This window comes from Erinaceus europaeus, chromosome 7 (genome assembly GCF_950295315.1).
Source record: "Erinaceus europaeus chromosome 7, mEriEur2.1, whole genome shotgun sequence".
NCBI classification, from domain to species: domain Eukaryota; kingdom Metazoa; phylum Chordata; class Mammalia; order Eulipotyphla; family Erinaceidae; genus Erinaceus; species Erinaceus europaeus.
This window is the reverse complement of record NC_080168.1, coordinates 131,617,050-131,637,734: the sequence shown is the minus strand read 5'-3', so window position 1 is coordinate 131,637,734 and position 20,685 is coordinate 131,617,050. Positions and strand designations below refer to the sequence as shown.

Genomic DNA, 20,685 nt, shown 5'->3' with positions numbered 1-20,685 from the left:
GGAGGGGGGGACATATCTGCAGCCCCGCCGCACCACTCGTAAGCCTGCCCCCGCATGTGGGTCCAGGGACTTGAACCCAGGCGCTCGCTCAGGGCGGTGTGTGCACTCTACCGAGTGAGGAGCCTCCTGCCCCCGCACAGAGACGTTCTGTGGGTCTGAATCCCAGGCTCTGACATCGCTAAAGCAGGCAGAGTGATGTCAATACTGTGTTGTTTCAAGGGTATGTGATTTGATTTGATTTGATTTTTGTAAAGACAGACCTGACAGGTCATATAAAAGTTATGCAGAAAAGGCTTCTCTGCCTGAGGCTCCAGATGCCGGGTTCAACCCCTGGCAGCACCATAACTCAGAGCTGAGCACTTTGCTAGTTAAAAAAATAACTCCACTTTCCAGCATTGCACAGAATTCCTGACAGACATGGGAGAAACGGGGGGGGGGGGAGAACATCTTTAAAAAAAATTTTTTTTTATTTATTGGATAGAGACAACCAGAAATTGAGAGGGAAGGGGGTGATAGAGAGGGAGAGAGACAGAGAAACACCTGCAGCCCTGCTTCACCACTCACAAAACTTTCCCCCTGCAGGTGGGGACCAGGAGCTCGAACCCGGGTCCTTATACATTGCAACATGTACTAGGTATGCCACCACCCGGCCCCATCTTTTTTTTTTTAACTTTAAAGCTTTACTGAGCACTGGTTTATAGTGTAGCCTCCTTTCATTCCCACCATTCCCATCACCAAAGGTCCCCACTCCTATAAATGACCACTATAAGGGGAGGTCATCTCTTTAAAATACACTGCTTTAAAGTATCTATCTACCTATCTATCCGTCTATCTGCCTGTCTATCTATAAAAGTGTGTGTGTGTGTGTGTGTGTGTGTGTGTGTGTGTGTGTGTGTGTGTGTGTGTGCACCCTGCTGGCAACGTGAATGAGATTATAAACACTAAAACTCCTGAGACAAGGAGACACAAGACCATTACTAGAAGTCATTTCGGGGGCTTGATGGCTTTTATTTGCAGACTCATCTGCAAAGTGGTTTCACTGCCACTGTACAGTCCTGGGTGGAGTTCAGAGAGGCCCAGTGACAGAGCAACAGAAAACTAGGTATGAAGCTGTCAGGCGGGTGCACTGGGTCTGCTTCCCAGCAGAACAGTTTGTGGGCTTCACGGTCACGGCTGGGCTGGTCCTCTCAGAAAACCGCTTCTGGGGGCTGGGCGGCGGCACACCGGTGAAGCGCACCTATCACCAAGCGCAGGCACCCGGGGCTGAGCCCCACCCAGCTCCCCACCTGCAGAAGATCCGCTTCACGGATGGTAAAGCAGGTCTGCAAGTGTCTGAATTTCTCTTCCTCTTTGTATCTCCCCATCCTCTCCCAATTTCCCTTTATCCTATGTAATAAAAATGAGAAGGAAAAAAATAAGACCTCGAGGAGCGGAGCGTTTGTGGTGCCGGCACCGAGCCCCGGCGATGGCCCTGGCCGTGGCCGCCTCAGTGCTGTCACTTGGAAGACTGAGCTGTCGCCACATGTCTGATGGTGTAGGCAGCTTCAGGGCAGCCAGCACGCACGAGACTTGGACAGGGCAGTTGCTGCCAGTTATCTCCTGGGGCGTGGGGCAATTTCCAGTAAACAGCGAGCTACCCAAATGTCCCGGACACACATCATCAACCAGTCTGTCTGTCTGTCTGTCTGTCTGTCTGTCTGTCTCTCGTCTGGGCAGTTCTGTGGAGAGGCTCTGGTGTGGACGGTGCCTCAGCTCACCTCCAGCGAGAGCTCACTCAGGCTCACGTGGTGCAACACACTCTGTCAGCTTAGGGTCTGTGCTGAGCTGGGAACCACAGCCCAGAGCCAGCAGCTTCTGAACCCAGCAGCATCGAGGCTGACAGTTCCCACCTCACCGTGCAGGTGCTGAAGCAAAGGCCACAGGGGTCAGGGAACTTGCCCAGAACCTGAGAGGGAGGAGAAACACCACTCAGCTCACCACAGGGTCTGCTCTTTAGTGCTGGTTCAGATTAATTCTGGATGCCTTTATTACTCTGGTGTCAGGCTGCACGGGGGAGAGAGAAGAGACCAGGAACTCGTGGCAGAGCGGGAATGCAAATCTTTATTCACGTGGACGCCCCAGAGTTGGGTGCCAGCGAGCACAGCGGGTTTAGGCCATGTGGAGCTAGCAAAATGGCCGCCTCCCGCTATGCTCACCAGCCCTTCTTCAGGTCGGGACATGGAAGAGAAAGGGGGCAAGAGAGAGGGCAAGAGAAGAGAGCACACAAACAGGAGTGACTTTTATAGGAGACTTCTGAAAGTGGCAAGTCGGGACGGGATTGGCTAGGAAAGGGGGTGGAGAGAGGCAAAAGGCATGCTGGGAAGGTGGAAGCGTCCTTAGCAACTGTTGCGATGGTTTTAACTGAATTAGCAACACCCTGAGGGGATAACGTGGTGGGGATCTGTAAATAATACTTGCATGGAAATATAGTGGTTTGTGGGCCCTGCCAGTGTTCAAACACATCTGCACAATTTCCCAACACTCTGGCAGCCCCAGTGCCACCTGTGAGTGAGCCCCAGGTTCCACCGCCAGCAACACCAGCAGTCAGAGCTAAGGAGCGTTCCGGTCCCTCTGTTTCGTTCTGTCTTGTTTTGTTCTGCTTTACCACCAGGGTTAATCCTAAGCTCCATGTCTGCATGACTCCTCTGCTCCAATTAGAGGGTGAGAGACACAGACGCAGAGAGATCACAGCACCGCTCCTCTGCTTGTAAACCCTTACGTGGTGTTCGCATGTGGGAACCGGGGACTTGAACCCAGGTTCTCACACATGGCGAGATGTGCGCTGTCCCAAACAAGCCGTCTCCTGACACGCTGGTCTCTCTCACTCACGAGAACAGACAAAAGTCATCTCGGCTCCTTCATCCTTCAGGGAGTGTGACAGTCATGCTGTGAACACTAAGCCCAGGCCTCTGTCATTTCAGGTCTTAAAGATCAGTCTGATTGGCCACAGGAAGCGCATCTTGGCATCTCTGGGAGACAGGCTACAGGAGGACCCACCGCAGAAGCCCCCTCGGTCCATCACCCTCAGGGTAAGCGCCTGGCCACTGCGATCTCCACCCCTAACTTCAACCTGGACTTGGAGAGATAAAGTAAGACGGGTGTGGGTCAGGGCGTGAGGCCGCCGACCAGACCGCTTAGTCCGCTGTGTGGAGGCAGCAGCATGGAGCTGTGATCCAGAAGGCGAGGCCTACTTTTTCTCCCTGGCTAAACACAGATCCTTCAAGTTTAGGCTTCTGGCCAGAAGCCACCTCTAAAGAACCACTCCCGCTACCCCCCCCCCTCCACCCTCCTTCCAAACCCAGAGAGAGGAAATGAGTTTTCTGTCAGACTGTTAAAACCCGGCGGGAGAAAAATCGATCAAGGATCACAGTTAAGTAAAGATCCATTTAAAATTAACCCTAGGAACTTCTGTCTTCTTCTTCTTCTTCTTCTTTTTTAAGAGGGAAGGATTTTTCTGCTGTTCAGAAATCAAGAATGTGGGATCTAGAATTATATTTAACCACTCGATGACTGTCCATTAGAACTATTGAGAGAGAAGCCATGGCAGGAAGAACAAGTGAGCATAAGTGGGAGAAGTGGAGACGAACAGAGACAGAGAGAGAGAGCTGATCGTGGGCAGACGGGCTGGCAGTGAGAGAAAGAGCAGTGCCCCCAAGTTCTTCCAGACCCGCCAGGGGCCAGCGGCAGAGTCCGGCTTTGTTCTCTCCGCTCGCTCCTGGTTCCCTGCCTGCAGGTGTCGGGAAAGAAGGTGACAGCACATACACGGAAGCAGGGCGCCGTCAGGGAGACGCTGTGGAGGCTAAGTCAGGGAGCACCAGCAGACAGGACAGAGAGGAGCTGTGAGCATCCCCGGCTGGCCCAGTCTTGAAGGAGAAGGAAGTGCACACGGGCGTCGGGTGCGGGAGAGCTGGCGTTAGCAGGGCTGCCAGGAGCAGTGACCGTGGGGGAACGGGAGGCCGGCCACTGGGACATTTGGGGCCACTGAGGGCTTCGGCAGCAGAGAAAGTCGAACCAGGGTCTGTTTTCTCCTTGACGAGCAGAGCCGGAGGCTCAGCAGGGATTACAGTCTAGCCCGCGTTCTGCCGCACCAGGGGAGGAAGGTGTGGGCACCAGCAGCTCCCAGGTCGAGATGGCTCCTAAGAGCATCTTAGCCCCCCCTGCTTATCCTACTCTCCTTCCTCCCTGCTCTGAGCTTCCCCCTCTCTGCTTCCCTGGGAGAGACTTAGCAAGAGCTCAAAGACTGAAGTCTTTCTCCCCAGATTCCCAAGGAAAAGTGCACAACCTTGGTCTATCAGACTGGGTTGAGAAGGGCAAGAGGAGACGAGGCCAGGAACCCCGGCCGCCTCCCACCCGCAGACACTCCGTCTGCACCCGCCTCTTCCTCCGTCCAGCCCGCTCCCCTCTGCTTGAGACACATCGTCAGCCACTATGTGCCTGAAACTGCGGCCTCAGTGTGACCGTCTGTGTCTCGATGTCCTGTGTTTCTTCCCTGCCCCGTCACTGACCACTGCTTGGTGGAGAAACAACGTCCCTGGGGTCCCCTTGGAGCTTGTTGTCCTGGCGTGGACCCCAGTGAGAGCACTGTCCACACAGAGATACAGTCCAGCCCCTTGGAAGCATCCCCCATGGTAGCAGGGGTACCTCAAATGTTTGTACCTGTCACCTGAGGCCATGTGAGTGCTGGTTTAAAACAAACAAGCAGCAGCCTAGCGCTTGCCACGTGAAGTCTAGGCCCTGAATTTGCCTGAGGGGGTGGGGGGTCATGACCAGACCACGCCTTTCATGAAATGGCCACGTGTCCTCCCCCCCTCCCTCAGTGATCCCTTCAGAAACGCCCCCCCTCCCCCACAGCTTGTCGGGTCATTACTTCAGCGTCGGAACCGCGGGCCACAAGGACGTGGTATTTATTTCATGATGTATTTCCATTCAGGAACCCAGTGGTAATCACACTCCTCCTCAGTTGTCTCCATCACTTAGCCAAAGCACTTACACCACTGGTGGCTCCCTAGACGTTCCTCACATTATCATGCAGGGCGATGCAAGGAGGAGACGGAACGAAAACTACTTTGATGATATTCCCCGATCAAAACTGGAGAGGCAGATGGCTCAGGTAAGGTATCGCAAGCCTCGCTGCTGTTTCTTGCCCTAAACCCGTTCTGATGCTTCCCGACACGCCTGTCCAGAGTGCCACCCTTGCTCACGGTGACTCTCTCCCTGCTCCCTGGAACTAGCCGCAGGCAGACCTCTCCAGCTGCGGAGTGTGGACACAGATGCTGGTCATCTGTTCCTTCGAAAGAAGTTAATGTCTGGGGCCAGGCAGTGGTGCACTCGGTTAAGTGTACTAAGCTCAAGGATCCTGGTTCAAGCCCCCGGCTCCCCACCTGCAAGGGGTCACTTCACAGGTGGTGAAGCAGGTCTGCAGGTGTCTGTTTCTCTCCCCCTCTCTGTCTCCCCTTCCTCTCCATTTCTCTCTGTCCTGTCCAATAAAATGGAAAAAGTGGCCACCAGGAGCAGTGGATTCATAGTGCAGGCACCAAGACTCAGCAATAACCCTGAGGCAAAAAAAAGTTCATATCTAATTTCGTGTAACCTAGAAACACTTTGCCCTAGAGGCAGCGATCTGTTGTCAGAATCAAGTCATAGTGAGAAGGAATAATAAAGCTCTAGACCACAGGACATAGCTTGGTTACCTGGAGAGGGAGGGTGGCTGCCTCACAGGGCAGCACTCCCCACGTGTGCACTCACAGTGCAGCATTCCCCAAGCTCACACGCATGTGCACACACAGTGCAGCGTTCCCCAAACTCACACGCATGTGCACACAGTGCAGCGTTCCCCAAGCTCACACGCGTGTGCACACAGTGCAGCATTCCCCAAGCTCACACATGTGTGCACACAGGGCAGTGTTCCCCAAGCTCACACGTGTGTGCACACAGGGCAGCATTCCCCAAGCTCACACGTATGTGCACACAGGGCAGTGTTCCCCAAGCTCACACGCGTGTGCACACACAGGGCAGTGTTCCTCAAGCTCACACACGTGTGCACACACAGTGCAATGTTCCCCAAGCTCACACGCATGTGCGCACACAGAGCAGTGTTCCCCAAGCTCACACGCGTGTGCACACACAGTGCAGTGTTCCCCAAGCTCACACGCATGTGCACACAGTGCAGCATTCCCCAAGCTCACATGCGTGTGCACACAGGGCAGTGTTCCCCGAGCTCACACTCATGTGCACACGCAGTGCAGTGTTCCCCAAGCTCACACGCATGTGCACACAGGGCAGTGTTCCCCAAGCTCACATGCGTGTGCACACAAGGCAGTGTTCCCCAAGCTCACACGCATGTGCACACACAGTGAAGTGTTCCCCAAGCTCACACATATGTGCACATGCAGTGCAGTGTTCCCCAAGCTCACATGCATGTGCACACGCAATGCAATGTTCCCCAAGCTCACACGCGTGTGCACACACAGTGCAGTGTTCCCACACACAGATTCAGGCACAGGGACTAGTCGCTTCATTGCCTGTTGCCGCCTGAAGTGTTGGGAACATTCCTGCTGCTGCCGGCACAGGTGACCAAGAGCCCTGGCATCAGGGGGGCGGCCTCTTCATGCTGGGGCATGTCCCTGTCTATCCTGTCACAGACTCTTGCTCCAAAGTGTGAGTCAGCCCAGCCAAAAAGCAGTGCCACTCTTAGAACTCATCAAGGGGCCCGGGGCTCTGCGGAGTTACCTGACACTGGTTCAGAGATACAGACATGCTGACAACTGTTGGCAAAATCTTCCCTTACCATCCTCGTTCTAGGTTCAGACCGATGTGTGTGGAGGCCTCTCTCTGCCCTCCACACCTAAGAGGAGAATCTCAAGGTGAAAATTTGACTATGATTACTTTGCCTTGGCTGTTAAGTATTTTTCTCAACTGTTTGATGAGTGGCTGTTTTTAAAGCTGTTGGTAAACATTCTATGCTTCTGTTCACTAAAGGGAAGCGTCGGCTGAAGGGTCCGGAAAGCACGGCGAGTTGCCTGCAGGTGCCCCGGGGAGAGGGGCATCGTGTCTCCTGTAGCCTTCTCAGGACTGAGTTGTTCTCAGGGTCCTTGTGCTGGGCACGGCGATGTTGGGGTTATGGCGCATCTTCTGCTGAAGGGAGATGGGAAGCACAGGAGAGACAGGGAAAGAGCAATTCCTTCTCTTGTTAGGTAGTGTCCTTGTGATCCTTACTGCTGTGACAGCCGAGGTTCTTTTAAATAAAAGCTCTCGAGTTTTCCCCCCAAGATTTTCATATACTTCCTGCTATTTGTCAGTATCTGTGGATCACGTATGCTGTCAAATTTCTGTCATGGCAGCGTTTCAGAATCATGGATCGTCTTACTGGATTGTCTTACTGTTTCAGAATCATGGATTGTCTTACTGCGAGCCATGGAGCCTCTGTGCAGTAAGACAAGCTGGGTCTTCTCTGCACCCTGTCCTGCCCTGAGACTGTGCGTGGCACTAGCTATTATGGGCTCTGCCCTGAGTCTGTGCGTGGCACTAGCTGTTATGGGCTCTGCCCTGAATCTGTGCGTGGCGCTAGCTGTTATGGACTCATCCCTGAGTCTGTGGGTGGCGCTAGCTGTTATGGACTCTGCCCTGAATCTGTGGGTGGCGCTAGCTATTATGGACTCTGCCCTGAGTCTGTGTGTGGCACTAGCTGTTATGGACTCTGCCCTGAATCTGTGGGTGGCACTAGCTGTTATGGGCTCTGCCCTGAGTCTGTGGGTGGCCCTAGCTGTTATGGGCTCTGCTCTGAATCTGTGGGTGGTGCTAGCTGTTATGGACTCTCCCCTGAATCTGTGCGTGGCGCTAGCTGTTATGGACTCTGCCCTGAATCTGTGCGTGGCACTAGCTGTTATGGACTCTGCCTTGAATCTGTGCGTGGCACTAGCTGTTATGGGCTCTGCTCTGAATCTGTGGGTGGTGCTAGCTGTTATGGGCTCTGCTCTGAATCTGTGGGTGGTGCTAGCTGTTATGGACTCTGCCCTGAATCTGTGCGTGGCGCTAGCTGTTATGGACTCTGCCCTGAATCTGTGCGTGGCACTAGCTATTATGGACTCTGCCTTGAATCTGTGCGTGGCACTAGCTGTTATGGACTCTGCCCTGATTCTGTGGGTGGCGCTCGCTATTATGGACTCTGCCCTGAATCTGTGGGTGGAGCCCCTGAGTCTGTGGGTGGCGCTAGCTGTTATGGACTCTGCCCTGAGTATGTGCGTGGCACTAGCTATTATGGACTCTGCCCTGAATCTGTGCGTGGCGCTCGCTATTATGGACTCTGCCCTGAGTCTGTGGGTGGCATTAGCTATTATGGGCTCTGCCCTGAATCTGTGTGTGGCACTAGCTATTATGGACTCTGCCCTGAATCTCTGCGTGGCACTAGCTGTTATGGACTCTGCCCTGAGTCTGTGCGTGGCACTAGCTGTTATGGACTCTGCCCTGAGTCTGTGCGTGGCGCTAGCTATTATGGACTCTGCCCTGAATCTGTGTGTGGCACTAGCTGTTATGGACTCTGCCCTGAGTCTGTGGGTGGCGCTAGCTATTATGGACTCTGCCCTGAATCTGTGCATGGCACTCGCTATTATGGACTCTGCCCTGAGTCTGTGCGTGGCACTAGCTGTTATGGGCTCTGCCCTGAGTCTGTGCATGGCACTAGCTGTTATGGGCTCTGCCCTGATTCTGTGGGTGGCACTAGCTGTTATGGGCTCTGCCCTGATTCTGTGGGTGGCTCTAGCTGTTATGGGCTCTGCCCTGAGTCTGTGCATGGCACTAGCTGTTATGGGCTCTGCCCTGAGTCTGTGCGTGGCGCTAGCTGCTGTGGACTCTGCCCTGAATCTGTGCGTGGTGCTAGCTGTTATGGACTCTGCCCTGAGTCTGTGCGTGGAGCCCCTGAGTCTGTGGGTGGCACTAGCTGTTATGGGCTCTGCCCTGAGTCTGTGGGTGGCGCTAGCTGTTATGGACTCTGTCCTGAGTCTGTGCGTGGCGCTCGCTATTATGGACTCTGCCCTGAGTCTGTGCGTGGCACTAGCTGTTATGGGCTCTGCCCTGAGTCTGTGCATGGCACTAGCTGTTATGGGCTCTGCCCTGATTCTGTGGGTGGCGCTAGCTGTTATGGACTCTGCCCTGAGTCTGTGGGTGGCGCTAGCTGTTATGGACTCTGCCTTGAATCTGTGCGTGGCTCTAGCTGTTATGGGCTCTGCCCTGAGTCTGTGCGTGGCGCTAGCTGCTGTGGACTCTGCCCTGAATCTGTGCGTGGTGCTAGCTGTTATGGACTCTGCCCTGAGTCTGTGCGTGGAGCCCCTGAGTCTGTGGGTGGCACTAGCTGTTATGGGCTCTGCCCTGAGTCTGTGGGTGGCGCTAGCTGTTATGGACTCTGCCCTGAGTCTGTGCGTGGCGCTCGCTATTATGGACTCTGCCCTGAGTCTGTGCGTGGCACTAGCTGTTATGGGCTCTGCCCTGAGTCTGTGCATGGCACTAGCTGTTATGGGCTCTGCCCTGATTCTGTGGGTGGCGCTAGCTGTTATGGACTCTGCCCTGAGTCTGTGGGTGGCGCTAGCTGTTATGGACTCTGCCTTGAATCTGTGCGTGGCTCTAGCTGTTATGGGCTCTGCCCTGAGTCTGTGCGTGGCGCTAGCTGCTATGAACTCTGCCCTGAATCTGTGCATGGTGCTAGCTGTTATGGACTCTGCCCTGAGTCTGTGCGTGGAGCCCCTGAGTCTGTGGGTGGCACTAGCTGTTATGGGCTCTGCCCTGAGTCTGTGGGTGGCGCTCGCTGTTATGGACTCTTCCCTGAGTCTGTGCGTGGTGCTAGCTGTTATGGACTCTGCCCTGAGTCTGTGCGTAGCGCTATTATAGACTCTGCCCTGAGTCTGTGCGTGGCACTAGCTGTTATGGACTCTGCCCTGAGTCTATGCGTGGCACTAGCTGTTATGGACTCTGCCCTGAGTCTGTGCGTGGCGCTATTATGGACTCTGCTGACTTCAGGAACCAGCTGAGTTGCTCCTGTGACTGATGACACTTCTCCACGTAGCGCAGTCTTTTCAAAGAAGACATGGCTTACTCATCTGCGTGTGTCAGAACACTGAGGTGACCTAGCAGGATTGCTCCCTACTGTCTCCTTGCTGTGAGACTCACAAGCTGGGGCGGTGGAGGCCTGTGGAGCACTTCTACCTGAAGGTGTATAGTTGCCTCTGACGTGTGGCTATTTGGATACATGGACCCAGTCCCCTAGGCCGCAGCCTATATCCAGGGTCTGTAACTTTGTTAAGAGTGCACCATTTCAAATGGAACTGGGCAGTCCCCTGTGTTAGCAAAGTTGTGGTCTAGACAGACAACAGTCTCACCGGATTATTGGGGTTAGAAGGTTGGCATCTCAGGCTTGACGTCTCTGGAGACAATCTGAAGGCAGCAGTGGCATAACATGGCCCTGATTTAGCTGAGGGCAGCAGAGGCAGCACCACAGGGTGAGGAATCAACAGGAGAGGCATCAAGACACACAGCAAAGCCCCAGAGGTCCCAGCATTGGGAGAAATGTGTATTTTGAAGAGAGTGGGGAAGGTTCCTTGCTGTCAGAGTTTAAGGAGGCGATGCACAATTATTTTTATAACCAAGTTACGTGGGTGCTTGGTTTACTTTGAAAATCCCATGGTTAGGACTTACTGTACCATATTTGACCTCACCATGATTTATGTCATTTAACGCTATCTACAAATAACTATATCTTAAATACTGACAGGGCCTATTATTCTGTACTAGCTGGCCTAATGTTGTAAGGAACTTAGTATGGGGGGGCATTTTATAAATATTTTAACAATTTATGCCCAATGTGAGTATTCAATCAGTTTACAACTTTGGAACATTAAGAGCTTAGACTAAATGCATATATACTCAGAACTAACTCTAGCCAGTTAAAGAACTTGAGACATGCAATCTATTCCCCTCCTGACATATTGAATAGTAATTTATAAGATTATGTTATTAGGAATATAATTATACTCTCTGTCCCTCTCTGCCACCCCCTTCCCTCTCAGTTTCTGGCTTTTTCTATCCAATAAGTAAAGATAATTTTTAAAAATATATTTTTAAGAGGGAGAGAGACAGAGAAACACCTGCAGCCCTGCTTCACCACTTGTAAAGCCTCCCCCCCCCCCCGCAGGTGGGGACCAGGGACTTGAACCTGGGTCCTTGTGCACCGTAATGTGAGCTCTTAGCCAGGTGTGCCACTGCCTGGCCCCTTAAGCAGTCTACTTTACACAGAGGTAGGAAAGCTCTGGAACCATCAGATTCCAGACTGGACACTGGACACTGCGATGGTCTGAACTCTCATAGGAAGATGAACTGCCTGGAGCCGCCACTGCCGTGACTCAGACCTGTCTCAGCACCACGGCCGGCCACGAGGGCCAGCACCAACCAGCACGGCTCTGTGCCAAGGCACAGAGGGCTTCCGCCGCTCACCCAAGGCCACACCAACAATAAGAACACACGACTCCATTTGAGGCTGCAACTAGCTGCACAGCCCTGAGTTGTGTCCACACACTTGGGACCAACAGTGACACAGTTCAGAAATGCCAGGGGCCCAGAAGGCCCCTTTGTCCTTTGTCTGAGTACTTGCTGCCTTGTGCAAACTCAAGGTCAGCAGAGCCTTGAACTGCTAAGGAACTTGGGCAAACAGTAATGAAGAACCATGTGCTCTTGATCTCAGCTCTTCAGCCTTCTGTGTAAACAGTCATGAGCTGACCTTTTCTGCAGATCTGAAATTAGCAGCACGACTGGTTTTTTTTTTTTCAGCTTTTATATGCACTAGTGACTAGAAGATTCTTCTCTTGTCCTAGTAGAGCACAGCACAGCTTTGGCCTCTGGCTGGTTCTCTTGATGTTTCCTCCTGGTGATACACCAGCACAAGCTTCAGACTTGTGGAATCGCAGACTGGAAATCTGCCCATCACTTTGCTCCCTGACAGAACCTTTGCCTTGCGCTGAGCTGGAGGACACCTCCTTGGCGTTTGACATAGTGCGAGCTTCCTAGCAGCAGAGAATAAACCTACTCCCTCTTGCTAAGAATGGTTCTTTAAGACTAAAAGACAAAGTACTGTCTTCCCCTCACCGTGTGAGTCATACCCAGGCCCTTGTCAGGTCTCTGATGAGGAGGACTTAATCACTCTGACATATTCTGGTTCCTTCATTCTGGGCTTAACCACTTTGCTGATGTTCATACTTAAGAGCACCAATATATCATTGACTCTTCTTGAATACACATATTTTATTTATTGATTGATTGATTGATTTTAAATTGAGGCAGAGAACTTGAGAGGGAAATTGAAAGGAGAGACAGAGAGGGAGAGAGAAGGAGAGACTCCTGCAGCCCTGAGTCACCATTTGTGAAGCTTCCCCCTTTGCAGGTGGAGACCAGGACCTTGAACCTGGGCCCTTGCTCACTGTGACATGTGCGTTCAACCAGGTGTGCCACTGCCCAGACCCTACAATGTTGAGCTTTCAGGAAAAATCCACAGCCTTTGTCAGTGCCACAAGTCATGTCCTGTACGGGTGTGTGTGTGTGTGTGTGTGTGTGTGTGTGTGTGTGTGTGTGTCAGTCAGTGAGTGTGTGTGAGTGTGTGTATGTGTGTATATGTGAGTGTGTGAGTGTGTGTGTGTGTGAGTGTGTGTGTGTGAGTGTGTGTGTGTGTGAGTGTGTGTGTGAGTGTGTGTGTGAGTGTGTGTGAGTGTGTGTGAGTGTGTGTCAGTGAGTGAGTGAGTGTGTGTGTGTGTGTGTGTGTGAGTGTGTGTGTGAGTGTGTGAGTGTGTGTGAGTGTGTGTGTGAGTGTGTGTGTGTGTGTGTCAGTGAGTGTGTGTGAGTGTGTGTATGAGTGTGTGAGTGAGTGTGTGTGTGAGTGTGTGTGTGAGTGTGTGAGTGTGTGTGTGTGTGTGTGTGAGTGTGTGTGTGAGTGTGTGTGAGTGTGTGTGTGTGTGTGAGTGTGTGAGTGTGTGTGTGTGTGTGAGTGTGTGTGAGTGTGTGTGTGTGAGTGTGTGTGAGTGTGTGTGTGTGTGTGTGTGAGAGTGTGTGTGAGAGTGTGTGTGAGTGTGTGTGTGAGTGTGTGTGAGTGTGTGTGTGTGAGTGTGAGTGTGTGTGTGTGAGTGTGTGAGTGTGTGTGTGTGTGTGTGAGTGTGTGTGAGAGTAGTGTGTGTGTGTGAGTGTGTGTGTGAGTGTGTGTGTGAGTGTGTGTGTGAGTGTGTGTGTGTGTGAGTGTGTGTGTGAGTGTGTGTGTGAGTGTGTGAATATGTGTGTGAGTGTGTGTGTGAGTGTGTGTCAGTGAGTGTGAGTGTGTGTGTGTCCTTAATGTGGGGTTCTATAATTGCATCATTTCTTCTCAGAGAGCAATTTTGTCCAGTTGTCTGCCCAACAGCCCAGGTCTATCCAGACCTTTTTAAAAAGTGGTCAGTGCTCAGTGTGCCCGTGATCCCTTCCAAGTATGAAGCACGCTCACTTTTAAAAGCTTCCTCAGAGCAGCATGCTTTTCCAGCAGTCCCTCAGTTTATTGACTTCAGCGTTGAACAAGATGGGCCTGAGGAGAAAACTGACCCCCCTCGCTGAGACCCACTAGGTTGGCCTCTCTCAGGACGGCTGCTCACAACGCTCGTCCCTCTCTGAGTCCCACGAGGGCAGAGTGGGAAATGACTTCTCCCCAGCGTCACTGAATGAATGGCTTTGCTCAAATGCCCACCTGCTTGTTTTTAGCCAGAAGTGGAGAGCAGCGCCAAGCATACATTAATTAATGGGCTCAAATAAGGAGAATGACAACCCCACCCTGTAAGGAAGAGTGTAGTGTCTGTCTGAAAGGGGTGTCGGGGCAAAGAACAGCCCCCTGCAGAATCGAGTTTCTCTGCAGCGATTCATCTTGTGAAGGAATGCTGCTCACTGCTTTTCCAAGCGAGTCGATAGCCCTGCTCTGCAGTGGACCTGGAAAGCGTCATATCGGGAGCAGTGGCACTCACTTAAACACCTGGTCCCCGCTGCCTGAGGTTCCCTGCAACACCCAGAGGAGCTGGGACAGCACAGTCAACGCTGGCTGGTACACGGCTGCGTTTTTTTCCTGGAAGAGACTTGGTGAATAATTGTGTAGCGTCATGGAGGACTGCAGCTGTCGTGCTAGAGAGCACAGGTTATGTGACAGGATCGCAGACCCAATCGTTCTGCTTTGGCAGTGAGGTCTTAGCTCGTGTGCCGTCAGCACCAGGACCAGTCAGGGAGTGAGTGAGCAAGGGAAGGGAAGGGAGGACGGACAGGGAGGCAGGGAAGGAGGAAGTGCTCCTTTGTTGCAAAATGAGGTGGTCATTTTCCTTATTCAAACCTGCTTATGAACTGACTGCGGTGCTGTGGACCTGACGCAGAACTTAGCGCAGAACTCAGCGGAGGCTCGGTCCTGAGTCCACAGCGGAGGGACAGGGGGAGGAGGAAAGGCAGGCCTGCAACCTCCAGGGAACTCCTGAGACAAAAGGTCCCCAGGCTCTCTTTTATATTTTATCTTGATTTTGTTTTATTTATTTATTTATTTATTCCCTTTTGTTGCCCTTGTTGTTTTATTGTTGTAGTTATTATTATTGTTGTTGTTGTTATTGCTGTCATTGTTGGATAGGACAGAGAGAAGTGGAAAGAGGAGGGGAAGACAGAGAGGGGGAAAGAAAGACAGACACCTGCAGACCTGCTTCACCACTTGTAAAGCGACTCCCCTGCAGGTGGGGAGCCGGGGTTCGAACCTGGATCCTTTTGCCGGTCCCTGAGCTTTGCGCCACGTGCACTTAACCCACTGAGCTACCGCCTGACTCCCTTTATCTTGTTTTATTGACTGATTATTGGATAGAGACAGAGAGCAATTGAGAGGAGGGGGAGATAGAGAGGGAGAGAGACAGAGAGACACCTGCAGCCCTGCTTCACCACTCGTGAAGCTTTCTGGCCACCTGCAGATGGAGACTGGGGGCTCGAACCTGCAGTCTTGCGCACTGTGATGCGAGCACTGAACTACGAGGTGCCTGGCCGCAAGGCTCAGAGCTTCTCATCTCCAGGCACTGTTCTGCTGGGGCCCATAGAGGATGCCAGCAGGCTGACCTGGTGGGGACGCAAACACCATGGACATGCTTGGTGCTCTGTTCCTTGGCTGCATGCTTGACTCTGCCCGCCTGCTGACAGTCTCTGCTCAGTAAGCGGCGCGGGGTGCTGGTGGCGGGGGAGGCTTCCTCTCTCAGGCGCTCGCTTTCTGCCTTTGAGGCTCTTCTGTACACTCTTCAAGGTTTGGGGTTTTTTTGGAGAAAACCTGTCATCCATCATCCAAGCAAGAATCTAACCGCATTACTCTTTTCAATTTCACTCTGAACCCTCCCTACTTCTTCCCTGCAGTCTTCTCCAGCCAATTTCAAACAGCCCCAAGTGTGAAGGAATTATGACAGACTGAGAGGGGAAAAAACAGAGGAAAGTCTTTTTTTTTTCAGGGTTAGAACAAAGCAGAAATTTTCATTTCCAATAGAATCTGACCAGAGGGCTCTTTTCACACACGCTTCCTTATTAAACCAGCTACATGGTATACAGCAGACTCCCAGAAGGTTTTCTGGTCTGACTGGTGGTGCTGGAGAGAGAAGGTTTGCTCTGTCCCGTGATGCTGCTCAGCCCCTGAGCCCCAGCCTAGCACTGGTCCTGCCAAAGGGGAGAAGACAGCAGTTCCCATGCTGCAAGAGGCTAACAGCAAGGCTCACCCCACTCCTTTGGCCCCTGTTAGATAAGCAGGATCTTGGAAGGCCAGGGAGGCAGGATCCTGCATTCTGAATTTTTTTCTTTTAAGTTCTGCATGAAAGAATGAGACTCTCAGAAAGGCTTCTGGGAGAAGGTGGTATTGTGACAGAACCTGAGGAAGTGAAGGGACGGGTCCTGCGGTGTCTGGGGCAAGAGCATCCCGGGCAGAAGAGGAGACAAATGCTGACATTTGGAAGCAAGAGCCAAGAGCCTGGTGAAGTCAAGGAAGGGCAGCTGGTGGGGCAGGAGGGCAGAGATGCGCCGTGGCGGCGGGTGCCGGATGGACAGCCCAGCAGACTTGGCATTTTCATCCGAGTTCAATGCAGGGTCGTGATAGGATCTGCCTTCCAGATTGTTTATTTGTGCATTTTTCTGCCAGGATTATCACCAGGGCCCAGGACCTCCACCATTCCCAGCAGCCATTCTCCTCATCTTCTTTCCTTATTATTTTTTTTTCTGAAAGGAAAAAGGCCTGAGCTGCAGTGCTCAGGGGCCTGAGGCCAGACTCTGGCTCTCTCTCCTCCTGAATGAGTCAGTCTGCTGCGAGGCTGGTGAGCAGACACAAGAGTGGCTCCAGTCAGGCCAGTCTGGCAGCTAGAGGAGTCACCCAGTGAGAACAGCAGTGACTTGGGAGCTAGAGGAGTCACCCAGTGAGAACAGCTAGTGACTTGGGAGCTAGAAGAGTCACCCAGTGAGAACAGCTAGTGACTTGGGAGCTAGAAGAGTCACCCAGTGAGACCAGCTAGTGACTTGGGAGCTAGAGGAGTCACCCAGTGAGACCAGCTAGTGACTTGGGAGCTAGAGGAGTCACCCAGTGAGACCAGCTAGTGACTTGGGAGCTAGAGGAGTTACCCAGTGAGAACAGCTTAGTGACTTGGGAGCTAGAGGAGTCACCCAGTGAGAACAGCTTAGTGACTTGGGAGCTAGCGGAGTCACCCAATGAGAACAGCTAGTGACTTGGGAGCTAGAGGAGTCACCCAGTGAGAACAGCTAGTGACTTGGGAGCTAGAGGAGTCACCCAGTGAGAACAGCTAGTGACTTGGGAGCTAGAGGAGTCACCCAGTGAGACCAGCTAGTGACTTGGGAGCTAGAAGAGTCACCCAGTGAGACCAGCTAGTGACTTGGGAGCTAGAGGAGTCACCCAGTGAGACCAGCTAGTGACTTGGGAGCTAGAGGAGTCACCCAGTGAGAACAGCTTAGTGACTTGGGAGCTAGAGGAGTCACCCAGTGAGACCAGCTAGTGACTTGGGAGCTAGAGGAGTCACCCAGTGAGACCAGCTAGTGACTTCGGAGCTAGAGGAGTCACCCAGTGAGAACAGCCAGTGACTTGGGAGCTAGAGGAGTCACCCAGTGAGAACAGCCAGTGACTTGGGAGCTAGAGGAGTCACCCAGTGAGAACAGCTAGTGACATGGGAGCTAGAGGAGTCACCCAGTGAGACCAGCTAGTGACTTGGGAGCTAGAGGAGTCACCCAGTGAGAACAGCCAGTGACTTGGGAGCTAGAGGAGTCACCCAGTGAGAACAGCTAGTGACATGGGAGCTAGAGGAGTCACCCAGTGAGACCAGCTAGTGACTTGGGAGCTAGAGGAGTCACCCAGTGAGAACAGCCAGTGACTTGGGAGCTAGAGGAGTCACCCAGTGAGAACAGCTTAGTGACTTGGGAGCTAGAGGAGTCACCCAGTGAGAACAGCCAGTGACTTGGGAGCTAGAGGAGTCACCCAGTGAGAAGAGCTTAGTGACTTGGGAGCTAGAGAAGTCACCCAGTGAGAACAGCTAGTGACTTGGGAGCTAGAGGAATCACCCAGTGAGAACAGCTAGTGACTTGGGAGCTAGAGGAGTCACCCAGTGAGACCAGCTAGTGACTTGGGAGCTAGAGGAGTCACCCAGTGAGAACAGCCAGTGACTTGGGAGCTAGAGGAGTCACCCAGTGAGAACAGCTTAGTGACTTGGGAGCTAGAGGAGTCACCCAGTGAGAACAGCCAGTGACTTGGGAGCTAGAGGAGTCACCCAGTGAGAAGAGCTTAGTGACTTGGGAGCTAGAGAAGTCACCCAGTGAGAACAGCTAGTGACTTGGGAGCTAGAGGAATCACCCAGTGAGAACAGCTAGTGACTTGGGAGCTAGAGGAGTCACCCAGTGAGACCAGCTAGTGACTTGGGAGCTAGAGGAGTCACCCAGTGAGACCAGCTAGTGACTTGGGAGCTAGAGGAGTCACCCAGTGAGACCAGCTTAGTGACTTGGGAGCTAGAGGAGTCACCCAATGAGAACAGCTTAGTGACTTGGGAGCTAGCGGAGTCACCCAATGAGAACAGCTAGTGACTTGGGAGCTAGCGGAGTCACCCAGTGAGAACAGCTAGTGACTTGGGAGCTAGAGGAGTCACCCAGTGAGAACAGCTTAGTGACTTGGGAGCTAGCGGAGTCACCCAATGAGAACAGCTAGTGACTTGGGAGCTAGCGGAGTCACCCAGTGAGAACAGCTAGTGACATGGGAGCTAGAGGAGTCACCCAGTGAGAACAGCTAGTGACATGGGAGCTAGAGGAGTCACCCAGTGAGACCAGCTAGTGACTTCGGAGCTAGAGGAGTCACCCAGTGAGAACAGCCAGTGACTTGGGAGCTAGAGGAGTCACCCAGTGAGAACAGCCAGTGACTTGGGAGCTAGAGGAGTCAGTCACCCAGTGAGAACAGCTAGTGACATGGGAGCTAGAGGAGTCACCCAGTGAGACCAGCTAGTGACTTGGGAGCTAGAGGAGTCACCCAGTGAGAACAGCCAGTGACTTGGGAGCTAGAGGAGTCACCCAGTGAGAACAGCTAGTGACTTGGGAGCTAGAGGAGTCACCCAGTGAGACCAGCTAGTGACTTGGGAGCTAGAGGAGTCACCCAGTGAGACCAGCTAGTGACTTGGGAGCTAGAGGAGTCACCCAGTGAGACCAGCTAGTGACTTGGGAGCTAGAGGAGTCACCCAGTGAGACCAGCTAGTGACTTGGGAGCTAGAGGAGTCACCCAGTGAGAACAGCTTAGTGACTTGGGAGCTAGAGGAGTCACCCAGTGAGAACAGCTTAGTGACTTGGGAGCTAGCGGAGTCACCCAATGAGAACAGCTAGTGACTTGGGAGCTAGAGGAGTCACCCAGTGAGAACAGCTAGTGGCTTGGGAGCTAGCGGAGTCACCCAATGAGAACAGCTAGTGACTTGGGAGCTAGAGGAGTCACCCAGTGAGAACAGCAGTGACTTGGGAGCTAGAGGAGTCACCCAGTGAGAACAGCTAGTGACTTGGGAGCTAGAGGAGTCACCCAGTGAGACCAGCTAGTGACTTGGGAGCTAGAGGAGTCACCCAGTGAGAACAGCAGTGACTTGGGAGCTAGAGGAGTCACCCAGTGAGAACATCTTAGTGACTTGGGAGCTAGAGGAGTCACCCAGTGAGAACAGCAGTGACTTGGGCCAGGGCAGAAGGGTGTCCACGCTACAAGCTGCAGTCAGGCTGCAGGCAGAATATGCACAGAGGAACAGTCTAAGGTCGTAAGGCTGAGTGGAAAGAATACAGCCGCATTTTCTGCAGTCAGGATGCTGCTTGGGGAGGGGAGGGGAGGGGAGGGGAGGCATGGCCCTCAGAAACATTCGTCTGGGGCCATTGATACTCTAGCAGAGGTGTCCGCTAGGCCGCCAGGTTCCCCAGCCTGGCTTCAGAGAGGACTGGGCCAGAGATTTAAATGTGGGGGGTGGGGAGCTGGATGAGAACTGGAGAAAGGGGACGGACGGGCAGAAGGACACTGGAGGGCCAGAGGGTCTGGTGTCGGGTCTCAGCAAAGGCAACTAAGAAACAGAAGGCTACAGGCTGTCTTTCTAGAGGACCAAGGAAAAGAAAAGTTGGGTTTGGTGGTAGAAACTCCTGAGAAGACCAGTTTCAGTGGGGTTGGCTCCGGGGAGGACGGGGGAGAGAGAGGAAGCCTGCAGGCACCTCTAGGGGAGGGCGGACTAGTTTGCAGACGCCTGGGTCCCTTTGGGGTAAAGAACCAGGCTTGAGCATTAGCTTAAGGGCCAGGGCGTGGGCTCTGCTCACTGTTATTGATGGGCTTTTTATGAATGTTTCCTTATTTTTTTATTTTTGCCTCCAGGGTTATCTCTGGGGCTTGATGCCGACACTATGAATCCACTGCTCCTGGAGGCCATTTTTTCCTTCTTATTGAACAGGGCAGAGAGGAACTGAGAGAGAAGGGGGAAGCAGAAAGGGAGAGAGAAAGAGAGACATCTGCAGACTTGCTTCACTGCCTGTGAAGCAACCCCCCCTACAGTTGGGGAGCCGGGGATCGAACCTGGCTCCTTGCTCAGGTCCTTGCGCCTAGTACTATGTCTGTCTAACCAGGTGCACCACTGCCCAGCCCCCAAGAATGTTTCTTTAAAGAGAGGAAAACAGATGGAGAGAGAATTTATTACAAATCACTGGACGACTACGATAGAGCAGAAAACAAAAGAAGTCACCTTTCAGAGAAAGAACCTTGTATTGTTCCTTTCATCTTCGGAGGAAGTTTGAATATGGATATTTTATATTTCCGGAATAGAATTCATGGTGACCTGAGATACGTGATGGTAACAGGGATGAGATGGGTGTGTGTTAAATTAAAAAATGAAACATCTTCAGCATCGGAAGTCTGAACTAAAGATAAAGATAACACATGTTCAACTGTGTGTTAACTTCCTCATTAAAGAAACAGACATGACACCATGGACCATATCTCAGCTGTAAGACGACTGAAACCTGACTCAGCCTCTGTCTGCTTGCATGATTCACATTCAGATCAGCTAAATTAGCTGTTGCGGCCTATGAAAAGAGAACTGGGGAAACTAAGAAGCT

At 52.6% G+C, this 20,685-nt stretch overlaps 1 protein-coding gene and 1 long non-coding RNA gene across 18 annotated transcripts in view; both read left to right on the top strand.

Moving 5' to 3' along the window:
* The window catches only part of ANKS1B (ankyrin repeat and sterile alpha motif domain containing 1B), a 1,227,618-nt gene that overhangs the window by 1,150,644 nt on the left and 56,289 nt on the right, over nt 1-20,685 (top strand). For 13 of the 17 annotated variants that reach the window (XR_009550898.1, XM_060195606.1, XM_060195607.1 and 10 more), the window contains 2 exons: nt 2,961-3,068; nt 4,970-5,149. Coding sequence is in view for 16 of the 17 variants with exons in the window: in XM_060195606.1 (XP_060051589.1) it covers nt 2,961-3,068; nt 4,970-5,149 (288 nt within the window). In the remaining variant the exon portion in view is untranslated. The remainder of the gene's footprint in view (nt 1-2,960; nt 3,069-4,969; nt 5,150-20,685) is intronic. The other 4 variants (XM_060195613.1, XM_060195609.1, XM_060195608.1 and 1 more) reach the window with 1 other exon arrangement.
* Nucleotides 18,928-19,095, top strand: LOC132539541 (uncharacterized). Its single transcript, XR_009550899.1, has 2 exons — nt 18,928-18,979; nt 19,022-19,095. It is a non-coding gene; the product is annotated as an uncharacterized LOC132539541 (long non-coding RNA).